The sequence below is a fragment of the Pogona vitticeps genome, chromosome 5 (genome assembly GCF_051106095.1).
Source record: "Pogona vitticeps strain Pit_001003342236 chromosome 5, PviZW2.1, whole genome shotgun sequence".
Classification (NCBI taxonomy): Eukaryota; Metazoa; Chordata; class Lepidosauria; order Squamata; family Agamidae; genus Pogona; species Pogona vitticeps.
In genome coordinates, this window is record NC_135787.1 from 155,738,757 (window position 1) to 155,761,542 (window position 22,786).

The following is a 22,786-nucleotide window of genomic DNA, read 5'->3' on the forward strand; positions in this document are numbered from 1 at the left end:
GGTGCAGCTCCAAAAGCACCCAGCCATGTGTGACTGCAGCCACTGAAGTGCCCAAGTCCTGCAGCTGGTCTGGTCAGATAGGTATGCATCAGCTGTAGCACAGCTACACAAAAGCACTTTGTACATGTCTCTCTGCTGTCTGTCTACTCATTGTCTAAGATACATAGCATTTTATTGAGAAAAGATATCTGCTCAATAAAATGCTATGTACAACAACTCTGAGTCAAGTTTCTTTATTAGACAAGGTAGCTCAGGGCCATCCTCCTAGGGAAGGATACTGTAGGAAAAAGGGAGGGACACAAACCCTATTTTCATTGATAATGATGGGAAGGGTGGGAAGGAATGCATGGTTTGCCAATCATAAGCTGTGTGAATGGGATGACTCATGAGGCTGAGGGAGCTGGGAAGACACTGGCATGGATACAGGCTGGTGCCCTAATCATCAGTCACGAGGTAGGGGGTGGGCAAAATATCACTGGGATGGATACAAGCTGGCCCCACCAATCAGGAGCCAAGAGGCGAGGGTGGAAGGGATTCAAATTGCCCCTCCAATCATAAACCAGGAGGTAAGGGGCAGGTGGATTGACAGTGATAGGGATTCAAGCTGGCTCTCCAGTCATAAGCCACAAATTTAGTATTGTAGAAGGGACCCAAGCTGCCCAATCATGAGTATAGATCAATAAACATCCTATAGATCAATAAACAGAGGTTTTCTTTGGCTGCCTCCTGTGGTTCTCTCAGACAGTGGAGATTTAAATGAGAGAAAGGCAGATGCCATGGGGGCACTCTGACTGCACCAGATGCACTAGGAGGGGCTTTGCTGTCTACGGCGCAAACTGGTGTTGCAATGGGTTTCATGGCAGCTGCAGAAAGGACTTGCATTTGGGGGAAATAGCACACTGTATCTTTAACAGGCATCTCCCTCTTAATTGTGAGAGTCTGGTTCAGCCAGCCTAAGGCCAGCCTGGCTAATTAGGATTGTGCCCTAAGTCAGGACGAGAAAAAGAAAGATTTATTTTAGTGCTAACATTTTCTGAATTTGGACCAGGGTTCTGTGACATAAATAGTGCTTTGAACGGCAATTAGTTCTCCAACATCTTCTAATATTCCATTCTTGACTCTTGACCTAAAAAGGAGTAGGTAAATAGCTCCACGTCATTAACTAAGATAGTTAATGGATGCTCATTTGTAGTTACTACTTATCATTTATGAGCTTATAAGAAAAACAAAAACAAAACAGCCCAACAGCAGCCCATGCAGAAGTATTTATGATCCACAGGACAAGACTTTTATTTCACTCTTTCAAGCAGCCTGATTGGGCTTAAGAGTGTGAGAGATATTTAAATAAATACTGACATACTGCTGAGGACATAATGAGAGAAGGTGTCACATGACCTCTGAGGTCACATGATTGCTGGAGCAACAGTGATCTAAGTTCTTGACAGTTGGTCTTTGCTCACTTGCTGCTTTCTTGCCTTAACAGCCTTTGGGAGCAGAGTGAGTTAGAGAGACCCTGGCTTTTCAAAATTACTTTGTTTGTTTACTTAAATTTACCTTTCATCCGGGCTTAACCATTCAGGCTCATAGTTTGTAGAGATGTACTCTATCAACAGACAGGCTTGCTTCCTGTTTTGTCTATAGCTCTGGAAACTACATTAAGGCGTTGCCTGGGTAGTGTAGGTTTAAGGTGGTGAGGTCTGGCAGGGCAGTTGATGTGGTATTTTTGAGAGGTTGCTGTTTGTTTTTAATGGAGACAAATGGGTTTGTTCGGGGGCAGCCAGATGTAAGCTGGATTTCAATAACAGACTGCCCACACAGATGGGAAAGAGTAGCATTTGTGGGGATCCTTTTCTGGTGCCCCCTTTCTGATGGAGCTGAGGGTGTAGTTGTTGGAAATGAAACAGAAATGTTTCATTTCTGAAACATTTGCCCACTCTGAATGATTAATCTGTGTATTTCATCCCTAGCATTCATTAGATTGTATTCAGTTACTCTCCTTCCTTAGTAACCATAATTAGAAAAAAAGTTTTTGTTTATGTTGTTATAATATGTAAAGGTCTGTTGTTCATTTCTGAACATCAGCTGTGGGTCTGATGGCAATTTTTAGAATATACATTTTAATTGCATTTTAATTATTTTGCCCTTTTATTTTGCCTTTTTATTTTATTTTAAATGCTCTAAGCCGCCCAGAGACCTTCGGGTAGTGTGGGCGGCATGTAAGTTAAATAAATAAATAAATAAATAAATAAATAAATAAATAAATAAATAAATATTGTTTCCGAGTCTGAAGGGTTCCAAAGATTATTATGTCTGAAATATTTATCCATTTAATGTGTTAATATGCCAGGATCTATTGACTTGTTCAGCTAAATCATCCTCTTTCTGGGTTGATTTCTCTTGTACAGTGGTGCCCCACATGACGATGATAATTCATTCCATGAAAATCGCTGTTTAGCGAAACCATCGTCATGCGAAAACCATTTCCCCATTGGAATGCATTTAAACCCGTTTAATGCATTCCAATGGGGAAAATACCTCCTCATTTTGCGAACATCACCCATCGGGCAGCCATTTTGCGGAGCGCCAATCAGCTGTAAAAATGGCTGTCCTGCGAAGCATGGGTCTGGAAAACACAGGGCAGCCATTTTGCGAAGCCGCTGATCAGCTGTAGAGATTGTTGTCTTGCAAACAAATGGTTTGCGAAGCACGGACCAAATTGTTGTCAAGTGAAAATCGCCCACTGGAATGACTGTTTTGCAAATCGCTACAGCAATCACAAAAAGTCATTGTTATGCGGATTCATTGTTTAGTGGGGTCGTCGTCTAGCGAGGTACCACTGTATTTATTTCCATATTCAGTGTTAATTACTTGCTCAAAATATAAAGAGAGTGGTTTATAAATATTAATACATATCACATAACTATTTTCTAGGTAAAACAACATATCTTATGGTTAGGCACTGACCACGTAAGGGATCAAAACTCAATTTAGATTTTTTTTTTTTACTACCTTCCCTTCTCATACAGGCCAAGACACCGACCAAGTAGGAGATCAAACCTAATTTTGGTTTTTTTTCCATTTTTACCACCTTCCCTCCTTATGCAGATGAAGACAATGACCACGTAAGGAATCAGAACCAATTTCTGTTCATTTTTTTCCATTTTAACTGCCTTCCCTCCTTATTCAGGTAAAGACACTGAGAAGGTAAGAGATGAAAACTAATGTTGGTTTATTTTTTGTGTTTTTACCACCTTCCCTCCTTATACAGCCCAAGACGACGGCCAGGTAAGAGATCAAAACTGGTTTTGGTTTACTTTTTTTCCAGTTTTACTGCCTTCCCTCCTGTGCTGTGATGTTTTTTGTGTTTTGGTGTGGTTTTTTTCCCAGCCCCATCACGTTCGGGCTGGCTGTGTGTATGTGGAGGGTGTTTTGTGGGTTTTTTCCCAGCCCCATAGTGTTCCACTGAGGCTGGCTATGGGGGGGGTGTTTTTCCCCCCAGCCCCATGGTGTTCCTCTGGGGCTGGCAGTGTGTGTGTGTGGGGGTGTGAGTCTTATTTTCTGAGCCCCATAGCATTCAGCTGGGGCTGGCTGTGTTTTGTTTGTTTTTATGTGTTTGTTTTTCAGCCCCAGCGGATTCCTATGGGGCTTCCAGTATTTTATTTTTATTTTATTTATTTATTTGGTTTTTTTCCCAGCCAGAACGGATTAATGGGGTTTCTATGTATTCCTATGGGAAGTGGTGCTTCGACTTACGACCATTTCGAGTTATGCACGTCTTCTGGAATGGATTGTGGTCATAAATTGAGGCACCACTGTAGTGTGGTTGCTGACCTTGAGCCAACACCTGTGTCCGTCTCTTTATTTCGGGAGTGGGTGGGCAAAGATTAAATAACAGTGGTGGAGGAAAACACTGAATATTAATTTCATGAACTTTAAAATATCATGTGAATAAATCTACAGTGTTTTGGAAATTCACAGTATTACTGTATATTCCAAAGTGTCAATAGTCAACAAGGGACCACAATGGAATACAGTGGTGCCTCGCTTAACGAGCGCCCCGTTGAGCGATTAAATCGCTTAATGAGGGGCTCTGGGCCATCGCTGGAGCATTCGCTCAGCGATGGCCCCTATGGTGTTTTTTCTCTTTGCGATATTCGCTAAGCGATTCGCTTAGCGAATATCGCATAACGAAGCGGGGGAGAACAGCTGATCGGTGGTTCCAAAATGGCCGCCAGAAGGTCCGTGCCGCATTTTCGCGCCCTGCCCTCGCTTACCGAGGGCACGAAAATGGCGGCGCTATGGAGGAAGATCACTTAACGGTGAGTTTTAAAGCCATAGGAACGCATCGAACGAAGTTCAATGCGTTTCTATGGCTTTTTTATTTCCGTTTAGCGATGTTTCGCTATAGCGAAGGTTAATCCGGAACGGATTAACCTCGCTATGCGAGGCACCACTGTATTTTAACTACAAAAATTCCACCACTACATTACATTTCATGCTAAAACATGAAAACCTCTTGAAGATAGATGAAGTAATACAAAAAGTCCTCAGTGTAGCAGGGGAAACAGCAGAAAGAGTAGCAGTTAGAAATATGAGTAACCAAAGAGTCTATTATTTGGGTTTATGAAAGATTTGGGATTCAAGATGCTCTGCCTCTCTTTTCCCTGAATTACTGCCAACAGCAATAGTTAACCATTGTGCATATGTATATGTACACATACACAATTAGGATGCAGACAGACTAGTTATTCCACTGTTGAGTGAAAATGAGGCCAAAAGAAAAGGAAAAAACAAACAAATTACATTTTCTTCTTATCCATGAAAACTCACATTATAATAGTGAATCTTTAAGGAACCACAAAGTTTCTGTCTGCTTTATTTTTTATTATTATTTTGTTTTGGCCTAGTACGCAAGCACAGACTAACACGACGGCCTCTTCTAAAACTACGTAGTGTAATCAATTATCATGATACCCTGTTTCCCCTAAAATAAGAACTAACATGAAAATAAGCCCTAGTATGATTTTTTCAGGATGCTCATAATACAAGCCCTTCCCCAAAAATAAGCCCCAGTTAAGTGAAACTCTGTCCTCCACCATTGTTCAGCAACCGGAAGAAGATGACATGACTGTATTTGAATAAATGTAGATTTTTGTACATGAAAAATATAAACATTCCCTGAAAATAAGCCCTAATGCATTTTTGGAGCAAAAATTAATATACGACCCTGTTTTATTTTCAAGGAAACACGGTATAATGGTGGCAATATCATAAGCACCCTTTCTTTCACCTTCTTTCTCTCTTCTAATTTTTCTTTCTTTTTTTGTACAGTGGTTCCCCGCATAGCGATGATAATCCGTTCCAAAAAAATTGTCGCTATCCAGATTCGTCACTATGCGGGGCAAAAAACCCCATAGGAACGCATTAAAACAGGTTTAATGTGTTCCTATGGGGAAAAAACTCACCTTTAAGGGAAAATCCTCCATCCGGCCGCCATTTTCGCTGCCCGGTAAGCGAGGAAAGGGCGCGAAAACACTGCGGGCGGCCATTTTATTTACCCGGCGGCCATTTTGGAACCACCGATCAGCTGTGCAAAAACGGGGCGTTTGCGATGATCGCTTCTGCGCGATCATCGCAAATGCCCTGTTTTCGCCTAGCTGATCGGCGGGGCTTCAGGATGATGGGGGGAAGCGCTTCCCCCGATCATCCCGAAGCCCGCATTTTCGCCCAGCTGATCGGCGGGGCTTCAGATGATGGGGGAGAGAGAGCAAGAGAGCCGAAGCACAGCTGATCGGCGGGGTTCGCAAACCCCCGCCGATCAGCTGTGCTTCGGCGCTCTCTCTCTTTTCCCCCTCGCAGCTCCAGCCTCAGCAGGGAGACTGAGGTGCTGCCTCAGTCTCCCTGCCAAGGCTGGAGCTGCAAGGGGGGAAAGAGAGAGAGCGCCGAAGCACATCTGATCGGTGGGGGTTTGCGATGCTGGCTTCCCTGCGATCATCGCAAACCCCCGCCGATCAGCTGTGCTTCGGCTCTCTCTCCACCCCTCACAGCACAGCTGATCGGCGGGGCCTTTGGGATGATGCTTCCCCGCGATCATCGCAAAGCGAATTTTCCCCATAGGGGCCATCGCAAAGCGATCGCAAAAACTTAATCGCTATGTGGATTCGTCGTTAAACGGAGCGCTCGTTAAGCGAGGCACCACTGTATTATGTTCCATTCTGTAATGACCTTAGCAAAAAAATATTAAATTAAAGAAAACTATATAACAAGGGCACATCCTGCCTGTGTGAGAAAAAAATTACCTGATTGAGCTCATTTTGAAGTTGCAGACTGTGCTGTTCTTTTTCCTCCCTTTGTTGCTGTAGCTGTTTGAATTCTGCCTTAAGGTGCTGGTATTTGGTCTCGGCTTCTGACAATTCTTCCTTCAGTTTTTGACTTGCTTCCCCTCTTTCACTTAATTCTTTCTGTAACCTTTGTATAGAGTCCTCAGATGCAGACAGCCTTGCCTGAAGTTGCTGACAGTCCAAATCCTTCTGATTAAGGGTTGCTTGAAGATTCTTTTTGCTTAGTGATTCTTCAGTTTGCTTTTCTTCCAACTGACTATAATCCAATTCTTTCTTTTTTAATTTTTCTACCAGATTCTATAATACCAAATCAAAATTAACATTGCACATAAGTAATTGCATGACTGAAAGCAACATCCCGCAGAGAATGAACCAAGATGCAGTTTTTTGCTCATGTTTTCTGACAACAATTCTCCTCTTCTGAGATACCTTTATCAGTTCTGTGAAGTTGGCAGAGTATTAATTTATAATGGTTCAATACTTTTAAAATTTTAAGTACATAACACTGAATTTTAGCTAATCATTTACAAATGGCTGCATTTAGTGTCTGTTAAGATTTTGGTGGGGGGGTTATTAAAGAATATTAAGCATACGAAAACTACAAAAATAAAAAATAAAAAACTTAATACACAGCAAGACAGAGACAGGGAGAGGAGAGAGGCCCCCTCCAGCCTTTGAAGACATAATGCATTTATTTCATTTATTATGCCCCATTCCCCTTCCAACACTGCACTGATTCTTTTGATGGCACAATAAGCAGTTGATTTTAAAAACTCCCTAAATATCTCTAAATATATGTTATCTATTTCTTTTTAAACTTAATATCACAAGTTAATCATTAATAGTGATATTCTACACTTCTTTATACTAATCATTTAACTGAAATTCATGCTTTAATTTCCGAATTTTAGCTATAACTAATGTTGCTTCTGATACTAAATTTGTTATAAATTATTTTACTACTGTCTAATTCCATTGTCCCTTATCAAATACTAATAACAGAGTAAACTCTACATTTAACTCTAGCATTTCTTTATTTTCTTCACAAACCAGCTCCCAAAATTTCATTACATTTTTATATTTTCCACCACATACAAAATTAAGTACCTATATAAGCATTGCATATCCAACATAAATTTGAAAATTTGCCATCCATACAATTAAATTTTACTGGTGTTAAACACTATTTCCAAACTAGTTTATAATAATGTTCTTTTATTATTACTGACATACATTTTAATATTCTTTTATCCCAAATATTTTAATAATTCATATTTTGGTACTTATTTCCCAAAAGTTATTTCCCATGATGCTTTAAGTGCATCATGTTGGTCTTCCATTTCTATTGGCATCTTATAAATTTTACTTATCAACCCTCTTAATAACTTCTCACCTTGTATTTTCCTCAGTACAACCATTTCTTAAAATTTCATAAGACTCTTACAGCTTTATATCAGGAAGTCGCAGTCACCCTATTTTTTGCAGTGTGCACCATCTTTTTTATTATTCCTTTCTTTTCTATCGCCATTATACATTTATTAATCATATTTTGCATTATTTTAGTTCTTGTTCTGTGAACCTAATCACTATTATCCTAAACAAAAAAAATAATTTTGGGTAAAATTGTTGTGGGTTTTCTGGGCTGTTTGGCCGTGTTCTTAAATTTTTTTCTTCCTAACGTTTCGCCAGTCTCTGTGGCCGGCATCTTCAGAGGACAGGAGTCAGAACTCTGTGCTGTGGTGCAGTTTGTTAGATAGTTAAGTATTTATAGTTGTGGCATCAGCTTTTGTCCTTTTCAGGAGATTGAGTGATTATGGTGATCAGCATGTTTTTTGTTGTGGGTGTATTGTTGTGATAAGGGGGAGAGATTATCTGTCACTGTAATTGATGGGTATCGTTAGCTGGTCTTTTGTGTGCAGTGATCACTGCTCCTTGTGACTGGATATAGTTTGTTGACTTTTGTATTTTTCAGTGCTGGGAGCCAGGCTTTGTCGAGTTTAAACTTTCTTCTTTTTGTTGAAGACCTGCTGGTGTTTGTGGATTTCAATGGCTTCCCTGTGCAGTCTAACATAATGATTGCTGGTGTTGTCCAGTACTTCTGTCTTTTGAAATAGAATTTCATGTCCAGCTTATTTTAGGGCATGTTCAGTGACTGCCGATTTTTCCGGTTGTTTTAGTCTCCAGTGTCTCTCATGTTCTTTGATCCTGGTGTGGATGCTTTGTTTTGTGGTTCCAATATATAGCTGTGCACAACTGCAAAGCAACTGCTGACCGTAACATTTGTCGTATTTTTGTGGTAGGTCTGAAAACTGTTTGTAGGTTGTGTTTTTTGCCGTTACAGTCAGCAAAGGAAAAAAGGGACCCCCTCACCACTGCATGAGTATACCGGATACCTTGCAGTTGTGCCCAGATATATGTGATCACTGCACACAAAAGAACAGCTAACAACACCCATCAATCACAGTGACAGATCATCTCTCCTCCTTATCACAACAATACACCCACAACAAAAAAACACGCCGATCACCATAATCACCCAATCTCCTGAAAAGGATAAAAGCTGATGCCATAGCTATAAATACTCAACTACCCAACAAACCACACCACAGCACAGACAGAGTTCTGACTCCTGTCCTTTGAAGATGCTGGCCACAGAGACTGGTGAAATATTAGGAAGAAAAACCTTAAGAACACATCCAAACAGCCCGGAAAACCCACAACAACCATTGGATCCTGGCCATGAAAGCCTTCGAGAATACATTTAAGTAAAATCTTCATTTTACATGCTGCTATTGTAACAAACCATGATAATTCAATTTTCTCAAAATCATTTAATTTACTTTTAATTTCTTGTTTTAATTTCTCAAAATTATCTTTATATAAATATTTTAAGTTTTTGGTGATATTTATACCTAAATATTTGATAACAGAACATATTTTAATTCTAAATATACTCCTAATCCTCTCCTTTACTTCCTTATCACAATCGAATAGGATCATGCCAATTTATTTGTAGACCGGTTATTTCTCCCAATTCCTTTAAATGCATTTTCAACTGACCCATCACCCTACTTGAATCCTTTATTGTTAATATTCCATCAACAAATAAACTGATTTCAATTCTATCTATAAAACATATGTCTCTTATTAAATAACTTTTTTTAATATCATTCACTAACAACGCTACAATTAATGCAAATACTGGTGAGAGAGGGCATCCCTGTCTGGTACCTTGGCCTAGGATTAACTGTTGTGCCATTCCATACAATTAAGCAAATGTGATGCCATGTAAGTCTTACCTGATTTTTCTGTGTTAATTCATTAACTGATGTTTGCAGTTTTTGAAGTTCCTGTACATATACAGCAACTTCCTGTGGTCCTTTGGCAAGTTCAGCTCTTAACTGAGTGATGGTAGCCTTAAGAAAAGACATAACAGAAAGTCAATTCGCATCTTTAGTTCAGTGTATGAAGATTCACAATGGAAATTTAATGAAACTGCATTCTGACTAGCTTAACATGTCAAAGAGTAAAAATAATTATATTCCAGAACTTCCATCTCAGGAAGAAACTTTCCTCTTACTCCAGAAAAAAGAGGAAACATTATCAATTAACCATGGCAACCAGAAAAAAGAATAAAAAACAAGATTCTCTGTGTGAAAACATTTCCATACATTATTAATAGATATGGATGTACATGGGGTAGAATAATGTTACAAAGTATCTTCTGCGTCTGTGTCTGTTTTGGTGTGCTTACAAACACATCGCCACACATTGGAGATCCTGCAAAATGTAATGAGGGTTTGGAATCTACCCAACCGGACATTTCTTTCATGCCTGGATTCATGTTCAACAAGCATACCAGATGCTTAGATGTTAGTTCTGATGTGACCAAATTTGGTTCTTTTAAGTGAAAATCTTAGAAGATCTTCCATCTGGAAGTCAAAGTGAAGTAGGAAGATCAAAGAATAATTAGGTAAAATGGGGGTACTTGGATACTAGATAAATCTTCTGTGACTGTGGAGAAATCCAGTCAATGCAACACTTAACGTGAATGCCTCACCACATGCATCAAAAAAGATATAGCAAATGTCCAAGATAATATTATTGACGTAGCGCACCTCTGGAGAAAAATAGTCTAATTACCTTAACATTTTAACTTGTTTTAATTTTACCTGTATTTCATATACAGTACATCCATAATTTTAAATTGTGCAGTGTTCGGATATGAATAAAGAAAGAAATTGAAGGCAAGGTCTAGCACTGAGTGGAGAAAGAAAAGCAGGGCTGAAAATCTACTGTAACTGCACTCTCCCTTCCCTAAAATTCTTCAAAGCTTCCATCCCTGATGCAGCAATGAGGGAAATGTTATGCCAGGGCAGTGGTGCAGATGCATTTGACAGAACACACATTGTGGTCCCAGTAGTGACTCAGCTAAGTAATTTGTTCACTCAATACTGGCTTCGTACTTTCATAAAAATAAAGGAAATGGAGCCAACCTTACCACCACCAGCCCACCTCTGTTTTCCTCCCCTTTAAAAATCAGTGTGGTGCTGAGTGAAGATGCACCACGACAGCTAGCCACCTCCTGACAGGCTGAAGTGCACTTGCTCTGCCATTCAATGGAGAACCACTAAAATCCAAACAGGATGAAAATGGTTTTACTGCCCACCTAAAATTCATCAGGGATGGCACTGTTTTCATTGTTAATGGAAATGTTAATGAAACTTATCTGGTTTAATGTGATCTGAAAGCGATCTTGTGGAAGGACAGTAAATACAGTAAGATTTTTTTAAAAAAAAAACTTCAGCTTTAATGAGCTTCATTAGAAAAGCATCAAAAATAAGTAGATAATGGGAGAATGATGAAAGAAATTAAAGATAAATGTTACCACAATATTAATCAAGATTTCATGGAGCTACTCTGGCAGATTAAACTGCAGTCCTACAAACACTCACCTGGGCAAAAGCCCCACTGATCCCAGTGGGACGAACTTCTAGGCAGATATGTGCAGGAATGCACTGACAGGCTACAAAACCTACGTAAATTTACCTAGAAATAAAACCCATTCAACACAGTGGGACTCTCTTCACAAACAAATATGCATAAGATTATACTTTTAATCTTGAGGAAACTTTCTACTCTTTAGGTAACTTTGTTGCCGTAACACATATGCATCTTTCTTACAGAGGGGATATTGAAACCTTATGTATTACTTGTTGAGTCAAGAATCATAGTAATGCAAAGGTTTATAAAAATGCACTTTTAGTAAGGAATGTATCAAATAAATATACAGTATTCTTATTTTAAGCAAGATTGATTTAAGCCATTTTCTTTTAATAACAATAATCTTTGTATTAATTCCTGAATAAAATTAAAAGTTATGCAGGCTTTTTAATATCTAGAATAAAAAAGATGATGAACCCATCATTTTTTTTAAAGTCATGTAACAAATGATGAGTACAAGCTATTATAGACAGAAAACTTGTAGCAACATGATCTTAAATTTAGTAAGAAATAAAACCCACTAAATTAAATAGGATTTGTTCTCAAGGAGGTACAGGGCTCATGGGATTGTATCTAAATCAGGTGGGTTTACTTCTGTCTAAACCTGTTTGCAACCCTCTTCTTAGTCCCTGAGATTAACCCCATAAAGGATCTTAGATATGTGCAGATATGTACCAAACTGTGCTGTAACTCACACACTGACTGTGAAGAACTTATAGTGAAGGGTATAATGAAAATATTCTAGCACAGATGGTGCTAAAGTAAATCTCAGAGCTTGGGCCTCATGTTTCCAGCAATCAAATATAGATTATTAAACAAAATTTGAATTTAAATGTTCAAGACATATATTGGCCTCAGAGCTACTGTATATCATTCCACAGTTCCTTTCCCACTAAAGTCTTGTGCAACAGATCATATAACTGAGTAAATCTATATAATCAATTTACTTTAATTCAATTTAATGAAGAAACCTCAAGTTAAGCTCTTCAGGGCATTCTGACATGGTAACTAGTCTTGTGAACATTAACACAGTTTATGCCTCATCCTCTTTGAAAATCCTTCAAACTGCAAGTTGAGCAAACAGGTATCCTATAAATTTCAAACTACATTACACTGATTCCAAGAATACCACTTTTGAACTATCAAAATACAAACGCTCTAATGGCATGACCAACTGCAGTTAAAAGTGGTCATACTTCCATACCTGGAAGTATCAACATAAGCAGAAATTCAAGGAAATATGAATTGATAATGGTGGTATGCCAAAGTTACTCATTCATATAAAGGAAGCATTCTGTTAACACAAAAACAGATTAACCTGTATTATTTTTACATAAATACTGGCTCATACTCAACTATGTTTCTGCATAGTTTTAATACCTGTGCGGTTGTGTATTCTGCCTGCAAGTGACTGCACTCATCTTTCAGTTTCTCAGATTCTCTCTCACGTTCCAAAGTCATCTTGTCCATAAGTGTTTGAACTTGGACTAATTCCTTTTTTAGAACAGTAACATCTTCGATTCCAGGCCTCTGAAGCTATACAAAGTCAGAAAAATTAGAATTAGTGTTTTGAATATATTCGCATCAAGCATTTTTTCATTTTGGTATTTCAGATTGGGAAATACCAAATACGGACATACCAAATGCATCACCCAAAATCTTGTTCTATAAATTAGGCTTGCATAAGGGTGATGTTTTCTTCATCTGGGGAGTCTGACATTAATTAAAGAAATCCTGCTTCAGATTGGATACTTTCCCTGCCTTCACACAAATTTACCATGCCCACATCAGGCAAGTTCCATCATCTAAGGAGGAATTGTTTAATTACTGTACAGTGGTGCCCTGCAAGACGATTGCCTCGCGGGACGAAAAACTCGTTGGACGACTGAGTCCAGCAAGGGTTTGGGTGCCTCACAAGACGATGTTTCCTATGGCCCTGTTTAGAGGATGAAGCCCTGGGAGGCTTCTGAAAGTGGTGCTTTGCTGGGAAGGGGAGCTCTTCTCCGCTCCTACCCCCTCCCCGCCTCACAGCTGATTGGTGCAGGGTGTCAACGGCTTCTCTGGGCTTTCCCAGCAGGTAAACAGGCAGTGGAAATGAACCGGGGAAGCCTCTGAAGTGGCCACCCCCTCACCACCCCCCGCAAAGCGCCGCTTTCAGAAACTTCCCAGGGCTTGTTCAGCAGTGGAAAAGCACCCAGGAGGCTTCTGAGACCGCTTTTTCGCTGGACGGCATTAACCGTGGAACAGATTAATGTCGTCTTTTGAGGCACCATTGTACTTACAATCTCCTTCTGCAAGCAGAGGGAGATTGTTGGTACAGTAGTTAGAGTTCTGACTTTGATTTTGGAGTTCTTCTGACTTGCACACGAGATTGATTGCACATTATTCTAGTAAGCCCCAGGATCAAAGCACGAACTCTTTTAATTTATAGCAATTTCCTCCAGCTGGTGATATCCTCATACATATTTTATTTTATTTTATTCTAAATATTTATATGCCACCTTTCTCCTAAAAAGGATTCAAGGTGCAGGCGTAATTTGCAGAACAGTGTTTGGTCACTACTATATTACACTGACAAGATTAAAATATACTTATTTTATGAAAGCTGCTACACAAAGCACTATCTCACTTTCAATAATAAAATACTTCTAAAATGGCAGTTTGCACTATTTTACTTTTCATGTTTCAGTGGAAGCTTTTACAGGAAAGACATTTTACAAGAGGACATATTCACCAACATCCACTGGAGATAATCAGAGTAGCTCTAAATCAGAAGAGAAAGTTAACACTTTCAATAGCAGTGATTAATTTACACATGCACGCATGCGCACATACAGAGAGACAGAGACAGAGACAAAGAGAGTTTCTGCCTATACTCTACTTCTGGGTAGAAAATAGAGAGGGTAGTGTAGTTTATAAATTGTGCACATATTAACCATGTTTACTAAGAGAGATAAACAAGCATAAGATAGCAGTGGCAGCAGATAATTGAAAATTCTATGCCATGATAATTTGGTAAACAAAAAAAATATTGCAGTATATAGAAATCGATAGCTATACGCATTTGCCACCTAGAAAATTATTGAGTATAGTGCAAGAGAAAAGATTCTTGACATCAGAGCATTGTTTTCTGCCAAAAATGAATCCTTCTCACAAGTAAAAAAAGGGCAGGTTGATTTAAAACCCTGTACTTTTAAAAATCTAATATCCAGAACAGCCAGATTTGGACAACACAATAAAAATATGATCATATGCTAAGAATTACCAGTTCTGTTCTTAAATCTTCACATACACCTCTTTCTTTCTGTAGCTCTTGAGTCAAATTTGCCAGTCTCTGTTCTGCAGCTTCTCGTAGACTCTTTTCTTCATCATATTTGGCTTTAAGATCTGATTGAAGGAAAATTACACAAAAATTTTTCACTCACTTTAAACAAAAATGTGAATCAAATTACACAATAAATAATTATGGGGACATACCCACAATTTCAGTGGCCAGTTGTGCTGCCTTCTGTTCAAACAAGTCTTTCATCTGCTTAATATTGAACTTTTCTACCTGACTGTCTTCCAGCTGTTGTTCTAATGATTCTAATTCTAAAAGAAAATATAAGTAATTATTAAATAATTCAGGTTGGAGCAATGATTTACATATTTTTCCTACTTAGGTATCATGAAAACAAATAAAGACACACTTAAATACTGTGCAGCCCAGTGGTAGCGATGTTCACTCAGACCTAGATTCCAGAATGTGCTTAGAACTGCATCCATAGCTATTGAATCTACCATACACTGAAGAACATCTAAACTCCTGTACTTAGATACTGTGCTTACTCATAAGTAACAGCCAATGGCCAAGGACTATTCGAGCCAGCAGACAGTGAGTTTTAAAGTTCCATTTTTGCTTTGTTCTAAACTGCAATTTCCTTCAAATTTGGGAAACGGTTACCTGTAAAGGCCACAATTCATTAACACGCTAGAATATAAAATTAGAGAAGGATGTCCTACAATAAATGACTATATTAAATTAGTAGCTGAGAAATAAAATGCAGTCTCTAAATGAGAGGTCAGCAAAGTGTGACTGGTGGGCCACATGCAGCTTCCCAGGACAGCTCTTGGAGTGTCCCTGATGCCTCCCATTCCCTGAAAAGTCCCCAAATATGATGTGCCCAAACTGACAATTTGCACTGAAAATGTAATTTCACCCAGGCTGGTTGATTCCTATTTCTCAAAAGGACTTTTTTTTACCTTAAAATGTAAGAGGGGGGCCTAGAGAGGACAAAACACATCTAGAAGGCACACTGCATTCCCCAGAAGTTGGGGGGGGCGTAACTAGCAATTTCTGTACTTTAAAAATAGCCAGCAGAAGGTGGGAGTAAGAGGGCTTCATCCTGTGAAGGTACAAAGGAGGACAAAAATGGCCCTTGGACCCTCAGAAGTTCCCCAACCCAGTCATTAATCAACCTAGGCCACTTCCTAACACTTGGATTTTTTCCACTATCTCCCCTCTTTTTTAACACAGAAGCAGGATAATGCAGACCATTATAATGCAAAGTTACAGGTAATTTTATTAAATATAAATAAAGCACCAAGAACTCTAGCATAATCTGATGGTCATGCACTAAGTTTGCTGTGTATTATAAAATTGTAATGGTCTTCAAATTACCTAACCTTCTATGATGCAAATGTGGTTTTACCTCTCAGTTAAAAAGGCCATATAAATTCTGATTTATCAGTTACACCAAAGTTACTTATAGAAAAACAGTATGTTTTATAGAAACACGAAATGGGGCTGTACACAACTAAAGAGAACATTAACCTTTCTTTTACTCATCAAAACACAGAACTGGTGCACAGGCTTCTGAAGACATAGAATGGGTTCTAAGGGAAAGCAGGAAAATGAGGAAAATTCTGGAGCATACAAGATATATATTTTAGATTTAAATATTTGTATTGCAGTTGATTAAGTCCTTGTATTGAAATACACAATGTTACAAGCCTTAAGAGACATGTGAATCATATAGTAATATTCCCATGACAACTAGATTTAAAAGTGTTGCTTCTCTCATTCATAATTACTAGATGACCACTACAAAACATTTTTAAAATACATTTGTCACCTGTAGATGCAGTAGATGCCAGCCCATCAGCTTTAGAGTCCTCAAAAAAGAAAGAAAGAAAGAAAAAGCTTGAGTAGACATTGGGGGTTACACAAATGTTTTCAGTCATTTAACTGACTTCATTAAAATACACACATTTTTGTATTTTCATGCTACAAAACTATTTTGTTGTTGATCATTAATGCAGTCACTGCTAGAGAGCACCAAGTTGTTAAATATGTTGTACGACTCAAAATAATCCTGTCTTGATTATGCTATCAGACTGAAGGGAAAGAAAAGAGTAGATGAGCAAACTGCCATAGCTCAAATAGTAACCCAACAGAAAAGAGAACTAAATAGAGGAAAGTCCACTAAATGCTAACAGAGAAGAAAATAGGGGCCCATTGTGCAGCAAGTCCCCAAGGAAAACATGAAACAGTAGGATAGAAACACTGATGCTTTACATTTCAGGATGAAAACTAATCAAATGCTGCATGTTAACAAGAAAATGTACTGACTAAAACTTTTAATGCTGAATATTGCAAATACAAATGATATTTTATATTCTTACATAACTTCAGGAAATTAGCTATGGAATGAATTCATTCAGGTCACGTGCCTTACAAAAAAAGAGTATTAACCTTCCATTTTAAGGCTTATTATAAACTGCTTGTGGTAAACCTGCTTCAACTATTTTTAAAGCAATTACTTGCTGTCTCTGCCCTTGAACTTTTTCTAATTCTTTCTTCAGCTCTTCAGAGTACCATCGTTCCTCCTGAAGAAAGAAAGTTAAAAATATGTTATGAGCTTGCAACCTTGAGAATCTTCTGGGGAAATTTTCAATTGAAATGAAGAATGGCATACACAAATAATGTACATTTCCAACCTTAAGTGAAGCTTGCAAATCTTGAACTTCTTGCCGCAATAGTGTTATGTCATCACTGAACACAGCCCATGTTAAAAAGGAGACAAGCGTTGGAACTTCTGTTAAAATCATTGCAGTTAAATGCAGTTTATCTTTCTAAAATGATGCATCTAAACAAATCACTTTCAGTATTCCTAAATAACTGAAATAAAAGCTAGACATAGATTCATCGTCTCTCTCCTATGTAAAACCTCATGTTCAACATACTAAAACAATTAATAAACAATGTTTAATAGGATATGCAATCTAGTCTTAAGCATATTTATAAAAAATAACTCAAACTAAGTTCAGTGGGGACTAGTTCCTAGTGAACTGTGTTTATCATGGGTATTTTGTTTGCACATGCAATCTCTTTGATCCTCCTATTAGTCCCTTTCCTTAAACCAGAAAAATCTCTAATTAATCAGTTACCTCTTTTATCCTAACCAAGAAACTATGACTACCAGCTTCAGAACAAGGCTATGAAATCAACTTCTACCTAATGGGAAATTATACGGTAATTAATGGAAGATTTACCATTTGCTGAAAGGGGAAAGCAAATGGCTTATCCATGTCTCAGCTTAATAAAACAAGATATGATCATCCAAATAATAACCGTTAGAGCATTCATGCCATATTCTATGTGGGGAGGATACGTCTTTGCAATTGTATCAACTTGACCACTTCTGTGCAATCATGTTCAATGCTATGAAGAGTGCTATCTTCTAAAATTTCAAAACTGATGTTGATACCAAAGGGTTAACCAAGAAATTGAACTGGAAATTAAATAGTATGACTCAGAACACATGCTCTTGCAATGCCTGGATACCATAACCATGCAGTTGTCTTACTGCACCATATATTATGTGACAAGATATGGCTCCTTTAGGACTAAACACCATCTCACTACGAAATGTAAAATCAAATTATCCATTAGCTACAAGTCTGCTGTAATACATACTGGCTGAAATCCAGTAAAAATTCACAACTAGAGTAGGCCAACTGAATCAATGGAGGTTGAGCAAGTCAGTATCTATGGAAGTGACTCTGATTCAATGGGCCTACTCTAGCTGGGACTTACTACTGAATTTCAGCGATTAAATTCACTTAACAGTCAGTAATATGTTCACTAACAAGATAAGCCTGTGTATTACTTAGAAAAAAGTCCCACTTGACATTTCCAATGGGACTTATTCCTGGGTATGTATGCAAAAATAGGACATCCACAGGTCCTGTAGCCATTTGTCATCAGCCTGATTTCCTCTCCAAGTGATCCTGTTCACATCTCAGCATGCCAGGCAAAGATTGAGGGAGAGAATACAATAACAGAGAAAGAAAATAAAGTGGTGGAAACAGAAAGGAAAAGACAGTGGGGTCCCTTACTTCACATTCTAGTTTCAACCCTGCCCATCTACAGTATGTAGCCCCTGTCATTTTACTCAAAAGGAAATGCGACCTTCTACCAGTGTTTCCCAGCCTTTTTTGCACTGCAACCTACTTTTATAATAGCTAAGACAACTGCCACATTCACATAAAAAGGCATTTTAATGGGGCAAAGAAAACACATTAAAAATAGATTTTTTTAGAATACAATTCTAACCAAATATATTAATTTTAATGTAATAATATGTAATTATGGTTGGGGGCTGTAAATCTGCCTCTACCAGATAAAATATGAAAAGGGAAAAAAAATCAATATGCTTTGAGTTTAACTTAGTTTTTTGGAGTGTAGAAATGACCCTCCCTTCATGTCCCCTCCCTTCAAAAAGCCCCCTCAGTGATGAGCCCCTCCTCTTTGAGTCCAAATAAACGCCTCCCCCACTCACTCCCATGCCTATCTCTTGTTCTCCCCTCTCAACATTTTGCCCCTTTTGTCTTTCTCCTCCATGATTCAGACAGGGCTCAGAAGCATCTCCCCACCCAGGTCCCCTCTCCTTTCTCTGCCACTGTTGCTGCACCCAAGTGGGCGGGAGACTCAGGTGGAGTAAAAGCTGCCGCTGTTGAAACAGCAACAACTTTTGAATCCTGCTACCATCTTGGGCACCGGCATTCCTGTTTGTTCACCTCATTCAGGCCTCTTTGAGCTCGGCTAAGACTCGGGTTCAAAGGGCAGATATCGGTCCTTCAAAGGTGGATATGGAAGAGCAGAGAGAAAGAAGTGAGAGCTGTTTTTTCGAAAGGCATAGGAGTGATGTCCATTCTTAAAAGGAAAATTCATACAAAAGGGTACAGAAATAACTAAAAACTCTAGGTTGTATGCAATTCTGGTTCAGATTAAATTCATCTATGGGTCAAGAAGATTAAAATAAAACAGCATTGTGTGCGCCATATTTAATAAATATAAAAATAACTGCAACCAAAAATAACTGTGGTGATCCTGTGTCAGAAAATACTTGGGGGATATGACCCCCAGGGTGGTAACCCATGCTTTAGAGAAAAAGTAGCCCACCTCTGCTATTTTGCTGGCGACTAATTTCAATTTCACTTCATCATTTTTCAATTAAACTTCTAAATATGCTGTTTATAAGAAATAAATTAAGATGAGACAATATTCAAAAGCTTTGTCTCATCCAAAATGTGGGTACTAGACTGCTGATCAGAGTGGTCAAATGGAACACATCTTAACAACTTCACAAGCTTCCAGTCCAATATGAATCATAATTCAAAGTTCTGGTCCTTAACATTTAAAGTTGTACATGTTCTGAGCCTGAATTGTCAAAAGGACTATCCATTCCAACTGGCACAATTGCTAAGGAACTTTTCTAAATTAATTCTCCAACTCCAAGTTCAAATAGCAGGGAAAGGTCATGCTCTGCTAGTGTCATGTTGTGCCACACAAACATTTTTGTGCAGAATGAAAAAATCTTTAAAAATTGCCCAAGCCTTTTAACTTCAGCCCTTTAATTTTTTCACTTGTTTTGACCGAAGGCACTAGTGTAGTTGTAGGACTGAAGCAGTAGAGGCAAATCCTTGTTACTATGTTATCATTGGGGGAGCATTTCTATGACGTGTCATATTTACTTCAATATGCCCCTAAAACATTTCACATTAATCTAAATCAATAAAAACCAATAATAACACAAAGCTGATTTCAAAACATACATGGTAACTTTTTGAATTTTTACATGAAAAAACAGTGACAAAGAAAATAAAGTACTGAGATAATAACAAGGATTTAACCAATGGAATTCCATGGTGGAGAAAGCTATTCTAATGACAAATGAAAAGAAATTGTTAGTTTAGATATTATCATATTCTATATCAGAAATCTCCAACCAGCAGCCCAAGACTACAATTCCCAGAAGCCTTGACTACAAGCCACAGTAACTGTAGCTTCTAGGAGCTGTAGTCCAAGAAAATGTGTGGCCATAAAAGTAGGAAAAAATCTTCAAAGACTTACAAGACTTCATCTTCTCATTCAGGTGAACCATGTATCAACACACATCAACACATTCCAATGTATTCAGTGCTCAGATTAACATGCAATTATGATATAAAACAAATAAAGCTCAGCACCTTTTTGGAGACAAGTTAGATTCTCCTCCATGGCTAGAATCAATCCCAGATTCATGGACTGCTTCATAGTGTTTGAAAAGTTCTTCAGCTGATCCATGGGATTTCATGCAAAGGGGACAAATAAATCCCTATTAAAAAGAAGGGGAGGGGGAAAACAAATGTTTATCTTTTTTCAGACTACCAGCTTCACCTAATCAACAAAACAATTATTATGTGCCAAAGGAAAAAGAAGAAGAAAACATTTCAACAATAGAGTTCCTATGTTTGGATATAAAATAGTGGTTTAAATTAAATGTATGTACCAGTTTTTATTTCTACAACTGTAGCAGTTAGCACAGTTAGCTTCAAAGACAATAAGGAAAAAGCTCCTAGCTTAGCTTAATAAAGTTCAAACTAAATTTGGAGAACACATAACTTTTCATTATCTATCACTCAAATCCTGCCTCTCACATTTCATTTTTCAGCCTATCATAATTTACCATAATATATACAGTATATGGAACCAGTCCACAGAGCCTTCATTCTTTTGTATATATTCCAGCAACTCTTTTAACTGAGCTAAAAAAATAAGCATTACTCATATTTCAAATTAAAGAACCCACTTATATGTAAAAAGTATTTTTCCAAACATAACATCAAACTACATGTGTACATCAGGAAGAACACAGCGTCAAGCAACCAAGAAAATGTAAAAGAGATTGACTCTTCTACAGAATTGCTACAGATGAGAATGCCAGACCCTCCAAAATAACTTACAGTCTATCATCCCCCTGACCAAACAGATCAGGTTGATCTTGAGATAAAGAGTGAAAGCAGGAGGCCATCCAAAGAAGATAATGTTGTAATAATGGCTGACTATACAAATGATTGGACAAATGAGTGCTTCAGACACAGCAAATAAGCATTATTTCTATATATTGCAAAAGACTCTGTCCTTGAACAGCTAGTCATGGAAGCAAACAGCTGGGAAAGATTGCCACAGATTTAATTCTACGTTAATCAAGACCTGATATGAGAAGACAGCTCAGTGGTTTATTAGCTGCTAAGCCAGAGGTTGGGAATATGATTCGCCACTATGCCTCCTTGACAAAGGATGGACTTGATTATGGACTTGATTATTCAGAGAGTCCTTTCCAGCTCTGCAGTTTTAAGACTTGAAGTAAGATATTAAATGAGGTTGAGCCAGCTGGAAATAATGGTAACAGTGCTATCAAATTTAATGTACTATATATGTATAAGTGAAGCAGCACTAGGGAACTGCAATGTAGTTTCATTTGATTTCAAAATAAGAAACTTCCCTCAAATAAGGGAACTGGTAAAGTGGAAACAGAAAAAGTCAACAAGGTATGATCTCCCAATAAAGTTTTGTCATTCGTCGTCGTTTAGTCGTGTCCAACTCTTCGTGACCCCATGGACCAGAGCACGGCAGGCCCTCCTGTCTTCCACTGCCTCCCGGAGTTGTGTCAAATTCATGTTGGCTGCTTCGCAGACACTGTCCAGCCATCTCATCCTCGGTCGTCCCCTTCTCCTCTTCCCATCACACTTTCCTAACATCAAGGTTTTTTCCAAGGAGTCTTCTCTTCTCATGAGATGGCCAAAGTACCTGAGCCTCAGCTTCAGGATCTGTCCTTCCAGTGAACACTCAGGGTTGATTGCCTTTAGAATTGATAGGTTTGTTCTCCTTGCAGTCCAGGGGATTCTCAAGAGCCTCCTCCAGCACCACAATTCAAAGGCATCAATTCTTCGGCGGTCAGCTTTCTTTATGGTCCAGCTCTCACTTCCATACATCACGACAGGAAAAACCATAGCTTTGACTATTCGGACTTTTGTTGGCAAGGTGATGTCTCTGCTTTTCAAGATGCTGTCCAGATTTGTCATCGCTTTCCTCCCAAGAAGAAGGCGCCTTTTAATTTCAGGGCTGCTGTCTC

At 38.4% G+C, this 22,786-nt stretch overlaps 1 protein-coding gene across 2 annotated transcripts in view; it reads right to left on the reverse strand.

Moving 5' to 3' along the window:
- The window catches only part of EEA1 (early endosome antigen 1), a 93,072-nt gene that overhangs the window by 44,570 nt on the left and 25,716 nt on the right, over positions 1-22,786 (reverse strand). For both annotated transcript variants that reach the window (XM_020816012.3, XM_020777325.3), the window contains 9 exons: positions 20,859-20,986; positions 17,325-17,379; positions 17,148-17,213; positions 16,460-16,499; positions 14,823-14,936; positions 14,611-14,732; positions 12,726-12,881; positions 9,641-9,757; positions 6,300-6,638 (listed from right to left, as the gene is read on the reverse strand). In XM_020816012.3, the coding sequence (XP_020671671.3) occupies positions 6,300-6,638; positions 9,641-9,757; positions 12,726-12,881; positions 14,611-14,732; positions 14,823-14,936; positions 16,460-16,499; positions 17,148-17,213; positions 17,325-17,379; positions 20,859-20,986 (1,137 nt within the window). The remainder of the gene's footprint in view (positions 1-6,299; positions 6,639-9,640; positions 9,758-12,725; positions 12,882-14,610; positions 14,733-14,822; positions 14,937-16,459; positions 16,500-17,147; positions 17,214-17,324; positions 17,380-20,858; positions 20,987-22,786) is intronic.